Source organism: Anabrus simplex, chromosome 7 (genome assembly GCF_040414725.1).
Source record: "Anabrus simplex isolate iqAnaSimp1 chromosome 7, ASM4041472v1, whole genome shotgun sequence".
Classification (NCBI taxonomy): Eukaryota; Metazoa; Arthropoda; class Insecta; order Orthoptera; family Tettigoniidae; genus Anabrus; species Anabrus simplex.
The window spans coordinates 163,056,774-163,080,612 of record NC_090271.1 but is presented as its reverse complement, the minus strand read 5'-3'; the positions used below and the strand labels follow the sequence as shown (position 1 = coordinate 163,080,612).

The 23,839-nt window shown below is 37.5% G+C and overlaps 1 protein-coding gene across 1 annotated transcript in view; it reads left to right on the top strand.

Moving 5' to 3' along the window:
- Nucleotides 1–23,839, top strand: part of LOC136877753 (histone-lysine N-methyltransferase NSD2) — a 386,665-nt gene that overhangs the window by 204,619 nt on the left and 158,207 nt on the right. Inside the window, exons 14-15 of the mRNA XM_067151960.2 lie at nt 19,982–20,230; nt 20,325–20,453. Of these exons, the coding sequence (XP_067008061.2) occupies nt 19,982–20,230; nt 20,325–20,453 (378 nt within the window). The remainder of the gene's footprint in view (nt 1–19,981; nt 20,231–20,324; nt 20,454–23,839) is intronic.

The window sequence follows — 23,839 nt, the reverse complement described above, 5'->3', positions numbered from 1 at the left end:
TCCTTGTAACCAACTATCTTTACATACTGCTGACTGAATACTTCTGCCTTTTGAAGATCCTCGCATACACACTCCCCTTGTTCATTAAAGATTCCTGGAATGTCCTTCTTTGAACCTGTTTCTGCCTTAAAGTACCTATACATACCCTTCCATTTTTCACTAAAATTTGTATGACCCCCAATTATGCTTGCCATCATGTTATCCTTAGCTGACTTCTTTGCTAGATTCAATTTCCTGGTAAGTTCCTTCAGTTTCTCCTTACTTCCATAACCATTTCTAACGGTATTTCGTTCCAACCTGTACCTTCTTCTGAGTCTTTACTTCTCTGTTATAATATAGTGGATCTTTACCATTCCTTACCACCTTTAAAGGTAAAAACCTATTTTCGCATTCCTCAACAATTGCTTTAAACACATCCCAGAGTCTGTTTACATTTTTATTTACCATTTTGCAGCGATCATAGTTACTTTTTAAAAACTCCCTCATGCCTGTTTCATCAGCCATATGGTACTGCCTAATAGTCCTACTTTTAATACCTTCCTTTCTTTCACATTTATTTTTAACTACAACAAAAACAACTTCGTGATCACTAATACCATCTATTACTTTGCTTTCTCTATAGAGCTCATCTGTTTTTATCAGCACCACATCCAAAATATTCTTCCTTCTAGTTGGTTCCATCACTTTCTGTATCAGGTGCCCTTGGCATATTAACTTATTTGCCACATGTTGTTCATGCTTCCTGTCGTTCGCATTACCTTCCCAATTGCATTTGGTAAATTGAGATCACCCGCTACAATCACGTCTCTTTCCTTATCGCTTCCCACATACATTGTCCGAATCTTCTTTACGTCAACCAATTTCAACGTTAATAAAGAGACTTCAATCCAAACTTCCCTTACGACTCTACACAAAAGACTACTGCCGTTCCTTCCTGCTAACATTTAACACAGCAACTTACCTTCAAGCACTCTTCTTCTCTCATGCTTCTAGAAAACTAGTTTTATCACTTCACATTTATTATAAACCCCACTTGATGTGATTATTATAGTGACATTCAATCTATTTAAGATCCAAAAGTTTCCTCTAGTGTATAAACTCACGACTACTTGTATTTTAAACTTGATTAAGGTCTCATTTCAAGAATTTCGTAACTATATTCAAGAAAGTGTATAATTTTACGAATATTTGTATTTTAGACTTTATTAAGGCCTGATATTAAGAATTTCATAACTATTGTCAACCATTTTGCACGTTTCCAACATTTCCTTCACATTCGTATGTAAGTTAATTACGATCAGGTACCTGATTAATCAGCTTTCAGTTTGAGATTAAGGCTGAAGATGCCCATAATTAAAGGGCGAAACATGTCCCTATAATTTTATTTTATTCACTATCTTTTTTTAATGTATAGAACAGGTGGAATAAATAAACTTTAATATTTATTTGACTTCACACACTCCAGTTCCGTGAGAATATTTCCGCATCCATCATATCATTTCTCAGCCATGATTCAACTCCTATTACAATATCTGGTTAGTATATATCTATTAAATTACTTAATTCAACTCCTTTGTTTACAATGCTTCTACAATTGAGCCCTGTTATACCAGAGACAAAGTTTTGAGGATTTTACTATCTTCTGCTTCTAAGAATCTGACCATAATAACAGTACATATTGTTTTTAAATCTCTCGACCTTCAGCAGTACGTTCTTAGAAGCTTCCCTAGATACTATGCTGGCAGCAGGTAGCAAATAGCCACAACAAGCTGTGCTCAGCAGGGTGATACTTTTATTTCCTAGGTGTAAAATGTTGTAAATTGTATACTTCAAAATATTTCTCCCCTGAGGGCCATGTAAACATCAGGACGGAATCTGAATCGTTTTAAAGAAATAATTGAATGCTAAATCATTCTTTACCGAGAGAAAAAAAGGACACCACGCAAAAACTGAGAAGAAGAAAATATCATATTAAATCGTCACTGTGGATTAAGAAAATTCTTTGAAAGGAAGATTGAAGAAGAATTTTATGCCAAACAGCATATGAACAGAAATATATAAGGAGAGAAAATCTGATATTTCAGAAATAAATTATAATAGAAAGAGATATCTGGACCGTGAAGTTCAACTCGTAACATACGCTAGTTACCAGCTGGTGGTTTGGCACGCTTTCTACGGCACTGCTTTATTCAGAACGAGTGGCTTCTGCTACATATACACCAACTTGGTATATCAGAGACCATCTCCAGAAACCATTTGGGAATAGATTCGCACTGTTTGGCTCTATAGTCGGGAACAAAACTATTCGGTTTACTCAGGTTTACTGTGTGGTACGCCTACTGTTCAACTGTTAGAGACAAATGACTGGTCATTAAGTTACTTTGTATCAGTATTGCATAATATAATACGAGGTCTATGGGGTCAAGTATGAAGTGAGACGAATCTTTGTAGCAAGTTTTTACGACTGTATGCCCTTTGTGACTTCAACCTCAGCAGAGGATTTAATGAGATGGAACAAATGACGTGATGTGAATAAGTAAAACTGGCTATATTTTACTTTATACATACATATACATACATTATCATTATAGACTGTTATGCCTTTCAGCGTTCAGTCTGCAAGCCTCTGAGAATTTACTAAACGTCGCCACAATCCTCGATTTGCAACTAGTATTGTGGCCTCATTTAGTTCTATACCTCTTATCTTTAAATCGTTAGAAACAGAGTCTAACCATCGTCGTCTTGGTCTCCCTCTACTTCTCTTACTCTCCATAACAGAGTCCATTATTCTCAGAGGTAACCTATCCTCCTCCATTCGCCTCACATGACCCCACCACCGAAGCCGGTTTATGCATACAGCTTCATCCATCGAGTTCATTCCTAAATTAGCCTTTATCTCCTCATTCCGAGTACCCTCCTGCCTTTGTTCCTACCGGTTTGTACCAGCAATCATTCTTGCTACTTTCATGTCTTGTTACTTCTAACTTCTGATTAAGATATCCTTAGTCCACCCAGCTTTCGCTCCCGTAAAGCAAAGTTGGTCTGAAAACAGACCGATGTAAAGATAGTTTCGTCTGGGAGCTGACTTCCTTCTTACAGAATACTGCTGATCGCAACTGCGAGCTCACTGCATTAGCTTTACTACACCTTGATTCAACCTCTCTTACTATATTACCATCCTGGGAAAACACACGACCTAAATACTTGAAATTATCGACCTGTTGTAGCTTTGTATCACCAATCTGACATTCAGTTCTGTTGAATTTCTTACCTACTGACATCAATTTAGTCTTCGAGAGGCTAATTTTCATACCATACTCATTGCACCTATTTTCAAGTTCCAAGATATTAGACTGCAGGCTTTCGGCACAGTCTGCCATTAAGACCAAGTCGTCAGCATAGGCCAAACTGCTTACTACATTTCCACCTAACTGAATCCCTCCCTGCCATTTTATACCTTTCAGCATATGATCCATGTAAACTACAAACAGCTAACGTGAAAGATTACAGCCTTGTCTAACTCCTGTAAGTACCCTGAACCAAGAACTCATTCTACCATCAATTCTCACCGAAGCCCAATTGTCAACATAAATGTCTTTGATTGATTTTAATAATCTACTTTTAATTCCATAGTCCCCCAGTATGGCGAACATCTTTTCCCTCGGTACCCTGTCATATGCTTTCTCTAGATCTACGAAACATAAACACAACTGCCTATTCCTCTCGTAGCATTTTTCAATTACGTGGCGCATACTGAAAATCTGATCCTGACAGTCTCTCTGTGGTCTGAAACCACGCTGGTTTTCATCCAACTTCCTCTCAACGACTGATCGCACCCTCCCTTCCAAGATGCCAGTGAATACTTTGCCTGGTATACTAATCAATGAGATACCTCGATAGTTATTGCAATCCTTCCTGTTCCCTTGCTTATAGATAGGTGCAATTACTGCTTTTGTCCAATCTGAAGGTACCTTACCAACACTCCACGCTAATTTTACTACAATATGAAGCCATTTCATCCCTGCCTTCCCACTATACTTCACCATTTCTGGTCTAATTTAATCTATTCCTGCTGCTTTGTGGCAATGGAGTTTATTTACCATCCTTTCCACTTCCTCAAGCATAATTTCACCAACATCATTTTCCTCCTCCCCATGAGCTTGGCTGTTCGCAACACCACCATGTTGATTTCCTTTTACATTGAGAAGATGTTCAAAATATTCCCTCCACCTCTCCAGTGATTCCCTGGGATCTATTATGAGTTCACCTGAATTACTCAAAACACTGTTCATTTCCTTTTTCCCTCCCTTCCTAAGATTCTTTATCACTGTCCAGAAAGGTCTCCCTGCTGCTTGACCTAGCCTTTCCAGGTTATTACCAAAATGTTCCCATGACTTCTTTTTGGATTCAACAACTATTTGTTTCGCTCTGTTTCTTTCATCTGTGTACCAATCCCTGTCTGCCTCGGCCCTTGTTTGGAGCCATTTCTGATAAGCCTTCTTTTTACGTTTACAGGCTGCTCTCACTTCATCATTCCACCAAGTTGTTCACCTTTTCCCATCTTTACACACAGTTGTTCGTAGGCATTCCCTTGCTCTTTCTACTACCGCATCCCTGTATGCCACCCATTCACTTTCTGTATCTTGAACCTGCTTACTGTCTACTGTTCGAAACTTCTCACTAATCATATCCATGTACTCCTGTCTAATTTCCTCGTCCTGGAGATTTTCTACCCTTATTCGTTTGCAGACAGATTTCACTTTCTCTACCCTAGGCCTAGAGATACTTAGTTCACTACAGATCAGATAGTGGTCTGTATCATCTAAAAATCCCCGAAAAACTCGTACATTCCTAAAAGATTTCCTGAATTCAAAGTCTGTTAAGATATAGTCTATTATGGATCTGGTACCCCTAGCCTCCCATGTGTAGCGGTGAATAGCCTTATGCTTAAAGAATGTATTCGTAACAGATAAACCCATACTAGCACAGAAGTCCAGCAAACGCATCCCATTCCCATTAGCTTCCATATCTTCCCCACATTTACCAATCACCCTTTCATATCCTTCAGTTCTATTCCCAACTCTCGCATTGAAATCGCCCATTAGCACTATTCTATCCTTGCTGTTGACCCTGACCACGATGTCACTCAATGCTTCATAAAACTTGTCAACTTCATCCTCATCTGCACCCTCACATGGTGAATACACGGATACAATTCTTGTCCTAATTCCTCCCACTGACAAATCTACCCACATCATTCGCTCATTTACGTGCCTAACCGAAACTATGTTGCGTGCAATGGTATTCCGGATAAGAAGCCCTACCCCATACTCTGCCCTTCCCTTTCTAACACCCATCAAGTACACTTTATAATCTCCTATCTCTTCCTCCTTATCTCCCCTTGTCCGAATATCACTTACTTCTAGCACATCCAGATGCATCCTCTTTGCCGACTCAGCCAGTTCTACCTTCTTTCTTCCATAAGCCCCATTAATATTAATAGCTCCCCATCGAATTCCATTTCGTTCACCAAGTCGTTTCCAAGGAGTCCCTCGCCTGTCAAATGGGAGTGGGACTCCATTACTCCCATAGGTCCGAGGCTTGCTTAAAGTGTTCTGAGCTCGGTAAATTCATGAAACAGGATGCTGCCCTACTTGCACATAGTCGAAGTGAGTATCTCTCCTCTAATGGGTTATGGACCACCGGTGAATTGTATAGTCCTAGCCGCCTGAGCACAAGGAGGGCCACGACTCAGAATATGTCCGAGATGCCCACTCCCATTCCATAGCAACTGGTATCCCGACTCTCAGGACCACTTACTAGGCCACTCAGCCGTTGCCCATGGTTCATGAACTAGGACGTGACTACAGTAACCCACAAACAAGTCATGTTCACCATTTATTGTCTTTTACATTTAGAAATACTGTCTTCCAAGGAAAATAGCCAGTATGACTCAAATACATTCATAAGTTTGTTAAAGAATGGCGTAGATTGTTTACGTGTACAAATTATAGACTAGAAGTTGTGTTCACTGCATATTGGACCCTCCTTCATGATTTTTTGCAATAAAAGTGAGAAAGATGGGGTTCTAATGCACGAGTAAATATGCTAATAACTTTCAGTTTAAAACCATAGCGTGGCACGGGTATCTAGTAGTATAAGGATATGTTTTGGCCTGCGTTAATGTTGTCTTTAGGTTAATATTTAAGAAATACAGACATACATATAAAACAGTATGAAAATGAATTAACAGTATACACTAAAAAAATCAATTCTGTTTAAAATATTTATCATTCTTAAGTCTTGTATGATTAAAATGATTGCTGATTTGACTAGAAATAAGGCCAGAGTTGAAGAAAAATTGTATGGTTGGCTGAGTATTGTTGAAATCAGGTGGACTGTTTTCAATGGGAATGTCAAATATTATCGGTCGTCAATGTCGGAACAGAGTTAAATTTAGGCTCCATATCTCTTCATTGAAGAACAAAAATGTTGATCAGATATCTGAAGAGAGATAAAAAATACCAAGTGTGAGAATGAGAAAAGTTAGAAGAAATAGAGTTATTAAATAAAATATCAAAGCATGTACTCACTCACTCTTTCCTCCAGCCCCGTATGTTAGTTGTTCAGGTGAAGTTGATTTTGACCTTCGACTGACTGGGAACTGCTCAGATATTATGTTCCCTAGAGGGAGCGGCAGGCGAGGAGATGGGCAGCGAGCGTCATTCTCCCAATGAAAATCTCCTTGAAGTGGAAAATGAGCCTGCTTGTGACTAGAATGGGAGTAAATGTGTGCCTGACCTGAGAGTTTACAAACAGCATTATTGATATATTTCAAATCATTGACAAATTAATGGAGTGTAGACTACTTTGTACATATAAATGCAGGTTATAAAAAGTGATTTGATGAAGTCTGGAGTATCTTCTTGTAGAACGAAACGTGTCATTCTGTTAGTAATTTTTTTTTAAACCCATATGTTTCAGTATTTTCATAAATTTTATATTTTGTGTTTTGCCACACTAGAAAGACTTAAAACGTTGTCATTCTGGCCACGAGTTGCCTTGTAATCTGCTGGCTCTCAGGTTGAGTGCTGTTTATACTACCAAATGTCAGACTGTAATCGTGTCACCTATGACCTTGCTCGTATGCAAATAATCCATGCACCCTAATTTTAGGAAAGAAAATTTAAAGAAAAAAATTGTCTTTAATTTGTATTTTATTTATCTTCACTTCCTGTTACAGAAGCATCTGGAGCTCAACAGTACTTTCAATAAAAGAAAAAATTTAATGCATTTTCTTTTTCTATCAATTTAATGTTAATCATCATCATCTGCAGTTTCCAGCTGTTGCCCGGGTCTGCTTAACTTAATGTTAAAGTGTGCAGTAAAATATTAAAAACATGAATTAATTGCTCCCTTAGCTATGTTTATCACGATACTCATTGTCATCACTTGTGGAAGGGCCGTATTTGGTGTCGCCAACTTCCCACACAATGACATCCTCAGGAATTCACGATAAAGCATTTTCTGATTAATTTTTGCACAAGTGGTAGCGGATTGGAGTTCCATGCACATTTTATCCACTCACAAATCTGAGTCACATTCGGTCGCTTTATTTTTCCTCTCCGCACGAACCTGAGTTTTTCATCAGCCAGTCATTACATATATTGCTGCTTCTGTACTGTTATGAATGGGTGTCTGAGTGACATTACCGAACTTCATCACCCAGTACACCTTTCATTGATACTTTTCAAATGATTTTTTTTTTTAAATGTAACGCAAGGTGGTAACTTTCGTCCATTGCCTGTTATACACAACATAACTGTACATCTTTGTTTTCCATTGCCACCAGTTATCATTTCACTGCATTGCCCCTTTTTGTTGACAGTGTTGTCGGGCAGCGTTTCGAAATAGACCAGCATTTGATCTTTATCACCAATTTGTGATGTTATATATGAGTGTCTTTGGTACTGATATATTATGTAGTAATGAAAATTTGCTACCTTTTCTTTGTAATCACGTGGAAGCCATTGAACGATGCTAGTTCTTCTCCAAAAGCCTAATCCATTGCTATTAAAAATTCTTGTTTGCCCTGGCTAGTTTTGAAGCCTGTAATGACTAGTTCTTTGGCTATAGCTAAGACTTTCAGTAGGCACATTTCACATGTAACAGCATATTCCTATTCTCTCTTCATGTAAATAATCACACATCCTTTTTTTTTTAGAGGTCCAGATGCTTCATCTTTTGGTGCAAAATGCCCAGCAAGTACTGTTTGTTTCTGGAAGGTGCTTTTTTTGCGAGTCGCAAATACAACTTTCTTTGACATCCTACTTTCTTCTTGTTGCAGAGTTTCCAGTGTTCACTGCATCTTTAATGCAATCAGCTTTATTTATCTTCATTAAATTCCCACAAAAATATGTGCGGAGTATTTGAGTGTTTTCATTGTATTGTCAATGCACAGCCACATAACAGAGAAGTACTTTCAGAGAGAACTGTTATGTTCCTTGCAGTGGTCATTAGTTTGTTGGTTCACCACAAAAAACTGCATTTGGAGCAGTCATCCAAGTAGCTCTCCTTACCCAGAGGGTTTTCTCTTCCTGTAGAAACTCCAAAGAACTAAGTCCAGTGCTTGGCCAACTTTCCAACCTTCCATGTTTTATACTCTTGTCTGTGACCAAGTATAATCAAATCAATCAATCAATCAGTCAATACTGATCTGCATTTAGGGCAGTCGTCCAGGTGGCAGATTCCCTATCTGTTGCCTTCCTAGCCTTTTCCTAAATGATTTCAAAGAAATTGGAAATTTATTGAACATCTCCCTTGGTAAGTTATTCCAATCCCTAACTCCCCTTCCTATAAATGAATATTTGCCCCAGTTTGTCCTCTTGAATTCCAACTTTATCTTCATGTTGTGATCTTTCCTACTTTTATAAACGCCATTCAACCTTATTCATCTACTGATGTCATTCCACGCCATCTCTCTGCTGACCGCTCGGAACATACCACTTATCAGATCAAAAATTAGATGTATGGCTTTTCAGGCGTTTGCTCTATTAACCAGCGTTTTGTCTTAGGTCTGACACTAGACTCGTCAGAGTGGGATGTGTCAGACCCTACCCACTGACGCTGGGGTGTATGCAGGTGAACTTATCAGAAGCCTATTTAAGAGGCACAGTCTGATAACTGCATACGGGAGATAAAACTCGACAGTAGAATTAATGCCCGCCTAGCAATTCCAAATGGAAATTCTAATAGAGGGAATTAGATATTTTTCCACCAATAGAGCATATCAAAAATTACATGTATGGCTTTTCAGGCGTTTCAGGGTCTGACACATCCCACTCTGACGAGTCTAGTGTCAGACCTAAGACGAAACGCTGGTTAATAGAGCAAACGCCTGAAAAGCCATACATCTAATTTTTTATCTGATTTTTTATATGCTCTATTGGTGGAAAAATATCTAATTCCCTCTATGGGAATTTAGAATTTCCATTTGGAACATACCACTTAGTCGAGCAGCTCTTCTTCTTTCTCTCAATTCTTCCCAACCCAAACATTGCAACATTTTTGTAACGCTACTCTTTTGTCGGAAATCACCCAGAACAAATCGAGCTGCTTTTCTTTGGATTTTTTCCAGTTCTTGAATCAGGTAATCCTTGTGAGGGTCCCATACACTGGAACCATACTCTAGTTGGGGTCTTACCAGAGACTTATATGCACTCTCCTTTACATCCTTACTACAACCCCTAAACACCCTCATAACCACGTGCAGAGATCGGTACCCTTTATTTACAATCCCATTTATGTGATTACCCCCAATGAAGATCTTTCCTTATATTAACACCTAGATACTTACAATGATCCCCAAAAGGAACTTTCACCCCATCAACGCAGTAATTAAAACTGAGAGGACTTTTCCTATTTGTGAAACTCACAACCTGACTTTTAACCCCGTTTATCACCATACCATTGCCTGCTGTCCATCTCACAACATTTTCGAGGTCACGTTGCAGTTGCTCACAATCTTGTAACTTATTTATCACTCTATAGAGAATAACATCATCCACAAAAAGCCTTACCTCCGGTTCCACTCCTTTACTCATATCATTTATATATATAAGAAAACATAAAGGTCCGATAATACTGCCTTGAGGAATTCCCCTCTTAATTATTACATGGTCAGATAAAGCTTCACCTACTCTAATTCTCTGAGATCTATTTTCTAGAAATATAGCAACCCATTCAGTCACTCTTTTGTCTAGTCCAATTGCACTCATTTTTGTCAGTAGTCTCCCATGATCCACCCTATCAAATGCTTTAGACATGTCAATCGCGATACAGTCCATTTGGCCTCCAGAATCCAAGATATCTGCTATATCTTGCTGGAATCCTACAAGTTGAGCTTCAGTGGAATAACCTTTCCTAAAACCGAATTGCCTTCTATCGAACCAGTTATTAATTTCACAAACATATCTAATATAATCAGAAAGAATGCCTTCCCAAAGCTTACATACAATGCATGTCAAACTTACTGGCCTGTAATTTTCAGCTTTATGTCTATCACCCTTTCCTTTATACACAGGGGCTACTATAGCAACTCTCCATTCATCTGGTATAGCTCCTCCGACCAAACAATAATCAAATAAGTAGTTCAGATATGGTACTATATCCCAACCCATTGTCTTTAGTATATCCCCAGAAATCTGATCAATTCCAGCCACTTTTCTAGTTTTCAACTTTTGTATCTTATTGTAAATGTCATTGTTATCATATGTAAATTTTATTACTTCTTTGGCCTTAGTCTCCTCCTCTATCTCGACATTATCCTTGTAACCAACAATCTTTACATACTGCTGACTGAATACTTCTGCCTTTTGAAGATCCTCACGTACACACTCCCCTTGTTCATTGATTATTCCTGGAATGTCCTTCTTGGAACCTGTTTCTGCCTTAAAATACCTATACATACCCTTCCATTTTTCACTAAAATTCGTAGCTTACAAATTCTTCTTTTTACCAGAATGAACACTCCCCCTCCCACCATTCCTATCCTATCTCTACGATACACACTCCAGTGCCGTGAGAAAATTTCTGCATCCATTATATCATTGCAGCCCTCATCATGACTACAAAGGCTAGACAGTTGCCTTCTATTCCTTTGTTCTTGTATCTCATTAATTCCTTGCATTGTTTTGTGCCACACTCTAATCACTTTGTCTTGAACACTGTTGAATAGGAGAGAAAGTCCGTCTCCATCTTACCCCTGTTTTAATTCGAAAGAATTCCGATAGTAGCCCTCTGAACTTGATGATTTTTAGTTACTGTCTGTTTTATGAATTCTCCGGTCTTTTTATCTAGACCCATTTCTTCTCTATTTACCGAATTGTAGGTCTTCTTGAAGTCGACAAATGTGAACATGAATTTCTTGTCCTCTGTTTTTTGGTATGCATTGATCAAATTCAGGTTCAGAATCTGTTATCGTTCCCTTCATTCAGAGAACTGTGATCTCCAAGGAGGCCATTGTTCAGTTGTCTCTGTCTTTTGTGAACCTCTGCCTCACGTGGTGCATGAAGAGGTTGAACCCAGTTATATTCTTGATAATGTTTGTCCATTGAGCAGTAGCTCATCCACGACCTCTCTTGCCAAGAATATGTCCAAGAATGATACGCTTTTTTTATGTTGTCATTCCCACGTTGCATAGCATGTCCAAAGAATTGTAAAACTCTTTGTTTACATATTCTGGTGTTGAGCTGGTTTATAATGGAATCTTCAGTTCACAATGCTGCCCAAGTTATGTGTAATATTCTTCCCCAGCACCACATTTCAAAAGAATTGATTTTCTTCTGGTCTGTACCATGAAGAGTCCACGTCTCGGCTCTATAGAGAAAAACTGAAAGTACCAGACTGGGTACTACCCTCATTTTCAGTGGTAACAAGATAGTGATCCTTCCAATACCTATCCTATCTAAAATCTCTTGATACTAACCAATTTGCCATTCCAATTGTTTTTCTGGTCTATAGCAGTGCCTGTGAAAATATATTATAGGTCTTTGGTTGTTGCAAAATTCCCCTACAATTGTTGATGTCTGCCTGGTCTTTCTTATGAAGTGGGTGTATCAATGCTGATGTCCATTCATCTGACAGCTTCTTTTCTTCCCAAATTTTGTCCAGTAATCTTGTCAGTTTAGTGATCATTCTGTCGTTGGCCACTCTTGTTTCAATAATCATAACCAAGCATTGTTGTTGACCCATCATTGTGTTTACTTTGTATGTGTTCCCATTCATGTTCCTATTTTTCTGTTATTTAGTAGTTCTTCCGTGTTGAACCGTGTTTTAGATTTATGTGGAGGCGAATTACCTCGGGGGGAATAGGTGCATTTCAGTTGCCTTTATCAAGAATGCAGGAAATATTTGAAACGTCTGTAAACTGTGCGTTAGGTACGTAAAATTACAACACATTCAACCTGGAAGAACTAAATAATTCAGCTAACCATGGAAGCTTCATTTCCCATTTTTCTATATATTACATGCTTTGATTTGTCACTTGTTAGTTCCTTTCTATTGCTTGTTTTGACCTGTTGAGTTTTTGCTCCCTTTTGTGTTGTCCTCTATTCCTACTAATTTTACCACCTGTATTCATTTATATCTTTTTCTCTTTTCCCTTTTTGCATATACATCAAGCTTCTTTATCTCAAAACCCTTCCGCCTGATGAAGCTGGGAAGTAGAAATGAGCTCATCAGAGACTGAGAAGAACTGGATTGATGAGAGAGCCTATATAACTTTTTTAGACTATCTACTGACTGAAATTGGTTTATGGTTGGTAACTTCTTGCCTTGAAGTACTAGTAATAAAAATATTGCTCTCAGTATTATGGTTGCCGTGCGGTTAGGGGCGCGCAGCTTTGAGCTCGCATCTGGGAGATAGTGGGTTCGAAACCCACTGTCGGCAGCCCTGAAGATAGTTTTCCATGGTTTCCTATTTTCACACCAGGCAAATGCTGGGGCTGTGCTTTAATTAAGGCCACGGCCGCTTCCTTCCCATTCCTAGGCCTTTCCTGTCCCATCGTCGCTATAAGACCTATCAGTGTCAGTGCGACATAAAGCAAACAGTAAAAAAATATATTATGGTTATGTTCCATATTTACTTCCGTTATGATTTGTGAGCAATAAGAATTTATGTCTGTGAAATAGTGCTGTGTAATTTAACTTGCAACTGTGTGTTTTGGTTACTAGGAGAAGCCAGGAAATGATAATGTGTGTGTTCCTAGTTAATTTGTAATATATATTTTCAAGTTTAACTATTATTCAAACATATTTTATGTGAGTTATGTTTCCTTCGAATTGCAAAGCAGAACAGCTACAACCATAAAATAACTTGTTTGATACCTCTTCTCGCCTAAACCTTTACAGTCATGTTATTTGTTAGGTATTCACCAACTCTGAAATGAGATAGAATTTGTGTGTCAGTCAAACTCTCAATAGACATAATTAACTGTAAGCTAGAATTTATATTTCATGTAAATGCATTCGTTTTATTTTTTTATGAATAAACTATATTTATTGGACCAGAAGAAATCCTGGAAATTGGATATGGTGGTGGCGGCTGATGGTCTAGTATAATGTACTTGTTGAGATTAGAGATGTGTGTAAGAATTCATAAAATTCCTATAACTAAAAATCATTGAAAATGGGGAATCTTGGAATAAGTCAGAACACACAAAAATTCTTACAATGATAGTCTAGTTTAGGTGGAAGGAACAGAAAGAAAAGATAAGGTCAGTCATGGAAACATAAAAGACAAGGGCAAACTCTACATCTTCACACACTGCTGTTTTCGGGTGTCCCAGTTTCCTCCTTAATATTGGAAGTAAGGATAAGGAGAAAGCTGGTTAAATGCAAGAAAATAAAAGTGCTTATTTATTTGTTGTCATAAGTGCTAAAATTGGCTGTCTAAAATGCATATTTTGCAACAAAAACTTATATACTTTACATATGAATAACAAAACGTAAATTTTAAAAAAGTGTGAGTTTGTGGATCTAAGCAGTGTAGCTGACTCCACATCGAGCACAGCACTTAGCGAAAATGCTGCGTTGGTGTGTTGACTCCTTAATACGAGGCCTGCCTTCAGAAGTGTCCCATTGCAATAGAATAAATGTAACAAGGATGACAGACATGAGGGATGAACAATCTTATGTAGTTGGTAACCAGAAATTAGCGACTTTAGGAGTCCGGTGTTGCATTCATAATATCTTCCATAGTGCGTGTTGATGGGCACAGTCTGCAATGAAGAAGCTGTGTTGATCCACATTCACATAACATTGAGTCTACTTGGAAACCCACTTCAACAAGTTAAGGTGCGGTTTCCTATGTGCAGCGGTCGCATGCGTCTGCTGCCGACCGCTACTGCATCCATCCCCTCCCTGACTCCTACAATGGATTGCTGTAGGACTGGTTTCCTTCATGCAGCTCCTAGAAATCATCGCATGCAGTAGACGCAGGCAGTGCTGAGTATACCAGTCAGGTGCAGAGGACGCGTGTGTGTATTATCTCATGATGAGCTTTCCTAAAGACGAAGAGGCGAGATTTATTGAGTTTGTTTCCAGAAGACGGGAACTATATGACTGCTCCCATCAGGACTATAAAAATATTGTGCTCCAAGACAAAATCTGGGAAGAAATAGCCTCCAATTTCAATGATAAAACAGATGAGTGGTTATTTTAAACTGCCCCACAGTTTCATTTTTCAAGTCACATAGCATTTTATGAATAGTGGGAAACAAAAATTAGTATATTATTTGCTCTTGAATGGATATTTTTCGAGAAACACTATATTTATGTTAACATCTCATTTTAATTAATGACTAATATGCTTATAATAAATATAAAAATTACAAATAATCATACCGTACTATGGAAACATTGCTTTGTGAGTACCAATTGATATGAATATTCTCTATTTTGAATTATTTTGACAGTGTTTATATAATTTCACAACTGCTTAAAATATTGAAATGGAACACGTTTATACAAGCGGAAAAGTGCGTTTTGTACAAAACATATATACAGATCAAGGCGGAATTCCAAGGAACCGATTTTGCTTTCCGATAGACTTGTTTCTGCATTGCATTCGGAAAAAACGGAAAATTATGAAAGAAAACATTAACAACATATCAATATCTATTCTTGAATGCTACTCGAATATCTTGACTGATGTATGCAAGTGATCCACGGATTTCAATAATAATAATATTTCACAACACTACACATCCACGCACTTCATTTTTCTTTCTTGTTATGAATACACCGGTGAACTGTGTACGATAATTTAAACAGTTTGGAAGAGTGAGAATCAATTAATGGTAAATTGGTTTGCGTCACTTTTGCACCGAAGTTCGTTTATATGATCATGGTTTGAACATAATGTGGCCGTCATGGCCAGTATTTGCTCGCACAGTACAACACAGAACTGAAGTGATTTCATTCCACAATAATTTTATCTGCATTATACAATAATATTATCCGTATATAAAATCTTTTCCACTCACGTGTTATGCAGATTCCACTTTAGTCGAATTTCATAACGCAATAAAGACTGTTATTATCACAGGAACTGCAAAACGTTTCCACTTCGGACAAGCTTTCGTCTTGAAGAGGTTTTACTGTGTAGTGAAAAATATAGCTGTCCATACCAAATCCCTGGTCTAATTATGTGCCTTGAATTGCTCTTTCTTGCCATTCAACTTTGCCTTCTGCTACAAAAAATGCATGAAATAATCTCGAACCTGGAATCCTTCTGCCTGGGCGAATCCTCCATTTCTACTAAGAGGTGTCATGTTCCTCACAGCTGTTTCACTGTTTTCTGTCAGAAGTGATTGACAATCTTCCCTAATTAAATTGTGGAGGCAGCATGCAGCTAATACTAACTTGTCACAGGTTTCAGGTTTAACTCCGATTGGGGAGTAAAACAATCTGAAAACTTGACACAGTAAACCAAAAGCATTCTCAGAAACACGCCTGGCTCTGCATAGACGGCAATTGAAAATTGCCTTTTCAAAATTTTCCTTTGCCTGGCACCTATTAAATGGTTTCAGAATGTTCTTGTGAAGCCCGAATGCTTCATCCCCAACAATTACATGTGGCAGAACCCTCTCAGAACCTGGCAAATTTGCTTCTGGTGGAAAGTTGAAATTGTTCGAATACAACTTTTTGCCCATATTCGACTTGGCAAATATTCCACTATCACCTTCTTTTCCATACGATCCGACGTCAACTGCAACGAACTTGTAATTCGCGTCCACGATTGCCAAAAGAACAATGGAGAAAACGTTCTTGTAATTGAAGAACAGGGACCCGCTCTTCGAAGGGCATACAATCCGGATATTTTTCCCGTCAATTGCTCCGACACAATTAGGAAATTGCCATCTTTCCCAAAATTCAGTGGCCTTTGACTTCCAAATACTTTCTGTTGGTGGTGGCATCAAGACGTTGAGCAGTCTTGTACAAATATTAAACTTATTAAACTTATGTAACTATGAGAAATTCTAAACGCGTACTTTAGGGAATGGAAGGCTTTTCCTGTTGCTAAGTACCTGCAAAAGAGGATAACAGTTATATGACAATAATTTGTGAATTAATTTTGTCTGGTGATGACTTATTTTATATATATCGTCCAGTAGATGCTTGGAAATTAAATTGGAATGATATCCTTCCTCATTTCTCCTTAAATACATATTATCTACCTTCTTCCTTCTCTTTCTGTCTATTTCCATCATGATACTGTCTTTCATTTCCTGTTGTTTTAAAATGTACAGCCAAGCTTGTGTCACAACACTCGCCATTGCACGAGTAGACTGGCCCTTCTGAGGCGCGCGCACCAACTGCACGATGGAAACTGACAAGGCCATGCGTCCAACGCATGCGCCCCCTGCATGCAGCAATCGCATGCGACCGCTGCACATAGGAAACCACACCTTTAGATTTGTCTCGTAACACCTGAGCGCAGTCTGTTGAGTGCTTTCCTTGTCAACTATTCTTGTGTATGACCAGGAGGAAATTTCTCGCATTGTGTCATCCGTTCTCTTGGTCTGTTGGGTCTCCCTCGCCATTTACAAACTCAGGCTTAGTGTGTTGTCCCTCCAAGAGTCTCTGTTGTTCTGAGGAAACTTTTTCAAGAAGCTAGGTGGGGGTATGCTGGCTGGTGGCAATGCAGAGGGTGAACTTCAGATGTGATCGCTTTTTTCTTCTCACTCTTTGCTGCTATCTCCCAACTTACTGTATGTTTGGAGGTACAATTCCAGCAGGGCAGTGTAATTTATCCAGAGACGTAGGCCATAGTCAGCCTGTGATGAAGCAATAGGTCTCATTAAGTGCAACATCCACCTGTCTTGTATGCTTAAAACTTGTGGTAAAAAAAAAATTAGGAATACATTACGAACACAGGCATGAAAAAATACACCATCATCATATTCTTCTTCTTCTTCTTTATTATTATTATTCATGCCAGAAGTATCAACCTCACTTAGAGATATTAAAAAAACAACATGATATATACATTCCTACTATACAAATATATAGGTCTGTTATACAGTCACAGATAAAGCAACAGTTCAAGAGCTAGATAATTCTTGCCCAGTATTGGGCGACGTTAATAGCGTTAGGGGAGGCCGCAATTAAGTCTTTCATAAGCAATGGTAATCATCCTTAGCTTCCTTTTTTAATTTTTTTTTTATTGATCACTTGTTTCTTCCATTTTCATTACTTGTGTAGGGTAATCATTTTATTCGGGCCCGATTGGAGCTATAATTTGGCTCTAGTCCTTTGAGTGGGCTAACGTGCACATATGCTTTCTCACATAAGTAAATCAATTGATCATTCCTGAAGATTAAGCATTTGGAACATTTCTCTGATTGTGAATTGCTAAGATTCCATCTTTTTGGACTTACTAGGATGTTAGTTGCAGTATTAATTGAGCCCATTATCTCTCTGAAATCAATGCTTCTGTATGCAGTAGATCTATTTCATATAATACAGAGGGTATATAAGTTAAATATCTCTCTGATAGATACAAATGTGTTACTGCATATCTATACCAATGACGTTTTTCATTTTGCGCATCTTTAAAGTTTGTAAGAAACCAGCCTTTACAGGGAATGTAAATCTCATTTGATGCATAGTTTTTAGTGCAATTTCAATATCTTGTTGTGTAACTCTTAAGGAGTGTCTAGTGAGGCAGACAGTGATGTCAAGCTTTCATGAGATGAATCTACATAGTTATTAAGTTGCTGTTTGGAAGTTTTTCTGGAATGAGCCTTAATTTTTGAAATGTTGACTTCTCAATTTTCAAACACCAGTTATAAGCCATCATACAACGTAGCATTCAATCACTTTTTTTTACTGATGCTATATGTCATGTAGTATTATGTATCAATACTGTTTTAAATGCAACTCTTGGTAAAATTGTGTACCACAGTTATTAATTAGCTGGTTAAATGTAAAATAAATTGTTGTTGGTTTTGTTATCACTCATTTACTTTACTTGATGAAGACATTTATTTCACTCCTCTGAAAATCTTGTGTTTGTGTAATTTGCACTTTTTTGTATTCAATTGTAAGGGAATTATTTTTGGATGTGATACTCGAAGAAAGTGATGATGTAATTAAGCACTAAAGTGAAGTAATTTTGAAAAAAGGACATACAGGTAAAATCAATTGTTGGGAGCAAAAATACTTTTAAAATTAAAATCTAATAAATTAAAAATTGGCAATGGAGACTCGAACCTGTGTGCTCTCTGCTAAGGAGCATGTGTCTTGACCAGTCTACTGTGAGAATGCTTCTCTGAATGCCGGCTTGTAAGTGGTGTTTGAAAACTGAAATGCTAATCTCAAAAATTGAAGTGCATTAGACAGAATTTTAAATCCTTTTCTTGATATCTAATCTTGAGGCAAATCTTCAGATACTTTTCAGAACAGATCCAGTGTGTATACATATTTGCCCAATCCTTGTCCCGTTTCTGTACGGGGTTGGATGTGAAGTGATATAAAAAAATTTAGCAAGTTTTTATCATGAGGGGGATTCGCTGTTGATAATGCCACTCCTACTCGATTCTTTATTTTTCATTTTGTTCTACCATTTATTGTAGCCATAATAGTTATAATTCACCTCTTATTAACCAGATGCACTTCATGTCAACCTCATCAGAGTACTTAATGACATGAAATGAATGACGTGATGTATGTATGACAATAGGAAGAGAAAGGTACAAGGGGGTCTGCTCAATGCTAATTTTATTTTTTGCTGCTCTTGATTTGTTTTTGGACTTTTATAATTTCCTCTCGAGTTCCATGTTTTTGTGCACTAATTTTCATTTCCCTTACTGTAAGGTGAGAATTTAGTTTTTTTCAACAGAAACTGCCAAGGTCTGGAACATATGTATTCAAATTCATTCTGTAGTGTTAAATGTATGATTTTATTTACATAGGCTCACATTTGTCTTGAGAACACTGCCTTTTAATTGTTTCATGCAGTGTTGAATTGGTCACTTAATTTGCAAGAACTCCTAATTACAGTAATACTTAGAAGTTATTGCAATACATTACTTTTTACTGAAAATTAAAATATTTAATGAGCAATAGATGGAGAAAAGTAAAAGTCAAGAGGGTAGGGAGCTGTGAATTAGTATTTCTTTCTCTTTACATTTTCACCTGTATATTATGTAGAAATAATTAAACAATGCAGATACAAACTTTCATTGGCCCTATTCTAGTTTAGAAAGCTTAATGCTCCTATTCATATACAGCTCGTTGTTCATTCTGACACCTAAAATGTTCACAACCAGATGTATCAAAATTGTTTTATAATGATTCTGTAAAATATTGACTCCTGTTCTAGAATCTTGAGAGTGCATATTTTGACAAGGTTGTGAATTAAATTATGTTATAACACTAATTGTGTGAATGTGCTGCTATATATTTTGTTTGTAAGGTCAGTGTGGTAAGTTCTACCACCAGGAGTGCCTCAAAGCTTGGCCACAGGCCATTCGTGGGCAGGGAGGGCCTTCCAGAAGACAATCAGCTGCTATGAACAAGGGCGCTGCTGGGTTTGATGAGGTGTTCACATGTCCACGACATGTTTGTCATACCTGTGCTTCAGATGATCCTCGCAATGCTAGCATGCGTCTTCAACACCAGAGTCTTGTATGGTGCATTCAGTGCCCAACCGCCTACCACATTGGTATGTAACTTTCTTTATACAGTTCGGTGTATGGATATTTTTAGTTGGCTTCAAAATGAGTATACGCCTGTATAAATGATGTTTATGATTATAGGGAACTTCTGCCTTCCTGCTGGCTCTGAAATCCTGACCGGCTCTCAGATTATTTGCCCTAGACACTATATACCTCCTCGACGTGGGATTTATCATGTCAACGCTTCTTGGTGTTCCCTTTGTTCCAAAGGTAAGATACTGGATACCAACCCTTAAAAACTATTTCGATACAGGCACAATAATCACCATCACCAATTTCAGATTTCCAACTCCAGCTACATCAGAACATTAACTCTTTGCTCTCCTGTATTGGGAGCTGCCCGACAAATAAATATTTCTGTTGCACTCCTTCGTGTGGTGTCATCTGCCCAAGGAATACAATATATAAATTTTACTGCTTTATTACATCATTTTTAATTATTGTGCTGCAGTCTTGTAGTGGAAAGCTCGAGCTACATCCATGGACAGTATAAATCGATTGTTTTTAATCCTTCAGTTTTTTTTTTACATTTTTTTAAATTGATGTTTTGTTACAAGCGATCGGTTGAAATGTCAGGCCAAGGTAGCAAGCGAAGTACGGATGAGATTGACGATTTACTGAATGAATTAAGTGATAGTGAAGAGTCTCATGTTAGTAACTTCTGTGAGAATGAAAGTTTACCTGCTAATTCAATTAACTTGAGAAGTGAAAGTGAGAGTGATGGTGATTGTAGATCTGACGATAATGGAAGAGCTGATGCTGTTCCCGGGCAACAAGAAGCTATTTGGAATATGTATTATGAATTTCAAGATGCTTATTTGTCATGATTCGTTTTCAGTGCACAGAGTGGTGTAAAGTTACATCAAAACTTTGAGAAGCTTCTAGAATTTTTTCAGGTATTATTTCTGATGTAATACTTGGAGAAATTGTGTCTGAGACTGACAGATATGCACGTGAGAATACTTCTAGCACTGTACTGTTTCAGTACATATGCCTTCTTACATTGATTATGAATGTAATCTATTTAGATTTATTATTTTACCTCCTCTAGTGTAATATTCTTGAGCATTGGGGGTTCGTTTATTGATATGCAATATCCAGAAGATCTCCAGGAATTTTTTTTGTGAAAATAAGAAATTGAAAAATGGCATAATTTTTATCTATTCTAGGAATCCAGACTTAACCCAGGGGATTATTTTGAAAAATATCACACCTGAAGTTATTTAAATAGATACTTCTACACCAAATACTCCTCACATTTAAGAATTTATAATTTTATTAATTATTGTGTATGCATGACCTACAGTTACTCGGTCAAAAGAAACTTCGAGCTGGTGTAGAAGTAGTGTGTTATTGCTTGGAGCCCAAAGGGTTAATGGCACCTTTCAGTCTTCCTCTACCCCTGCTTCTCAACTGGTATCCAAACCAGGTTCCTTCTCCACATGTCCACATTATCGCAGTTTATTTTTCTTCATTCTGCCTGAAAGCTTTTCTACTCTGATTTCCTTATCTTTTTTTATCCTGTCATACTCATTAAAAATTTAATCTCACTGGCTTGGATTTCTCTCTTCTGTCTTTTTGTTAGTGCCCAGGTCTCTGCTTCATATATGTCAGTATGGGGCAATGATACATCTTATATATTCTCTTAACACCTCGTTGGTACTTCCAGATCAAGTTACTCATACTATATTTTATTGATGTGAATTATATCACATGCCATTCACACATGTAAAAGAGTGGTACTAGTTTCGACACTAATTACGTGTCATCATCAGCCAGTGATACAATTAAGCAAAAGACAAACATCCAAAAACAATATAAAATACATGACGCACATACAATAGTAATTTAAAATAAACTAAAATTATGGTACAAAAATATGGAATTCTTTAAAATTTAAGGTGAAAAACTCAGTTGTTAAGTCCATTCACACATGAGAGATGATCCAGCTTGAAGCATATAAGTTATAAAATGTTATATCTTTGTCTTGTTAAAAGAAAAGTGCAAAACATATGTCATTCATGTGAAGAATAACTCTTGTTTGTATAAGGTGTGGCATTCGACGGTCTTTAACTCAGGTGGTTCCAGAGAAAATAGTATGGTCATGTGAAGATCTTATTTTGAAATCATGCTTGATTCCCAGTTCGATATGGGACCATGGAAACGTGATGAACAAAATGAAAAAAATTATGAAAGCCAAATTAGGCATGTTGGAATTACAAATGCGGAAAGAAGAGTAGCAAACGATTCAAACTCACCTTGAGCAGCATGTTGCAGCAGTTAGTGAATGGAGTGGAGCCGAGCTTCTGAAATAGTGCAGGAGCAGAGGCCATGCGACTGTGAGAAGAGGAGGAAGGGGAGGGGATAGGGGAGGAGCAACAACAGGGGAATGGGGCTAAGGTGGAGCTGAGGGGTGACGTAGTGGGGTAACTGACGAGGATGTGTGTTGTGCATCACGTGACAAATCAAACTACTCATACTATGGTAAACTGTGTTGTATCCTTTTACTGATTTCCATGTCCAATCCTGCATCAGTTTGTTTCCCAAGTACTTGAAGCCTTCTGCACTTTGAAGATCTTATCCTCCAGTTTTTACAGTATCTTCTCTTTTTCTCGCAGTCAGCACCATTGTCTGTTTCCTCTTCGTGTATTTTCATTCCATAATCTATATATATATATAAAATAAGAGTTTTGTCTGTACATTGCTCAGAATTTAGAAAGGATGGTATTTCTGTGTCAGTCGTGTCCAGAGTAAGAAGGAAATGCACTTTTTTAATTTTCCGTAATTTATTTCTGTATGTATGTATGTATGTATGTATGTATGTACACACATCACGAGAAAACGGCTGAAATGAATTTAATGAAAATTGGTACACAAAGTTGGGGAATAACATTTTAGGCCATAAATAATTTTATTCACGCTGAGTGAAATGGTATTTTAGGGAAAAGTCTAAAATTTAATACTCAAATATTTATTTTATTAGTGGCCCTATCTTAATGAAAATCCGTATGCAAAGTCGGGAATAAGTCGCTATAATCTAGGCCATAAATAATGCATTCACGCTGAGTAAAATGGTAGTTTAGAGTAAGGCCTATAATTTAATTCTCAAATATTGATGTTGTTAGTGTTTGTATTGTTAAATACCACATAACTAAAGTTATATAAGATTAAATTTTTGATCATTTATGTCTTATATATTGTTACCATACCTGCTATGACCACAGAGATATTCATGAATTCGGATTTTTGTTACTAAGTCCATATCAGCACCGAGTCGCGAGAAAATGGGTAAACAGAAATTAATGAAATTCAGTATGTAAATCCAGAGAATAAGGAAGTACAGTCCATGCTATAAATAATTTTATAAAGACGCCCTAATACCACAGAGTCGAAAGACAACTAAATTTGAAGGCCTACAATATAGAAAACTCATCAAATTGATCAACAATAACATTACGTTGACCATTGTTTTTTCTGATGTGCTTTGTGTCTTCTGTTGCCAGTCATCTCTGATAGATAGGATTACTGCTGTGTACCAAGTATTTTTATTTTTTTATTTAACTTGCGTCGCACCGACACAGATACGTCTTATGGTG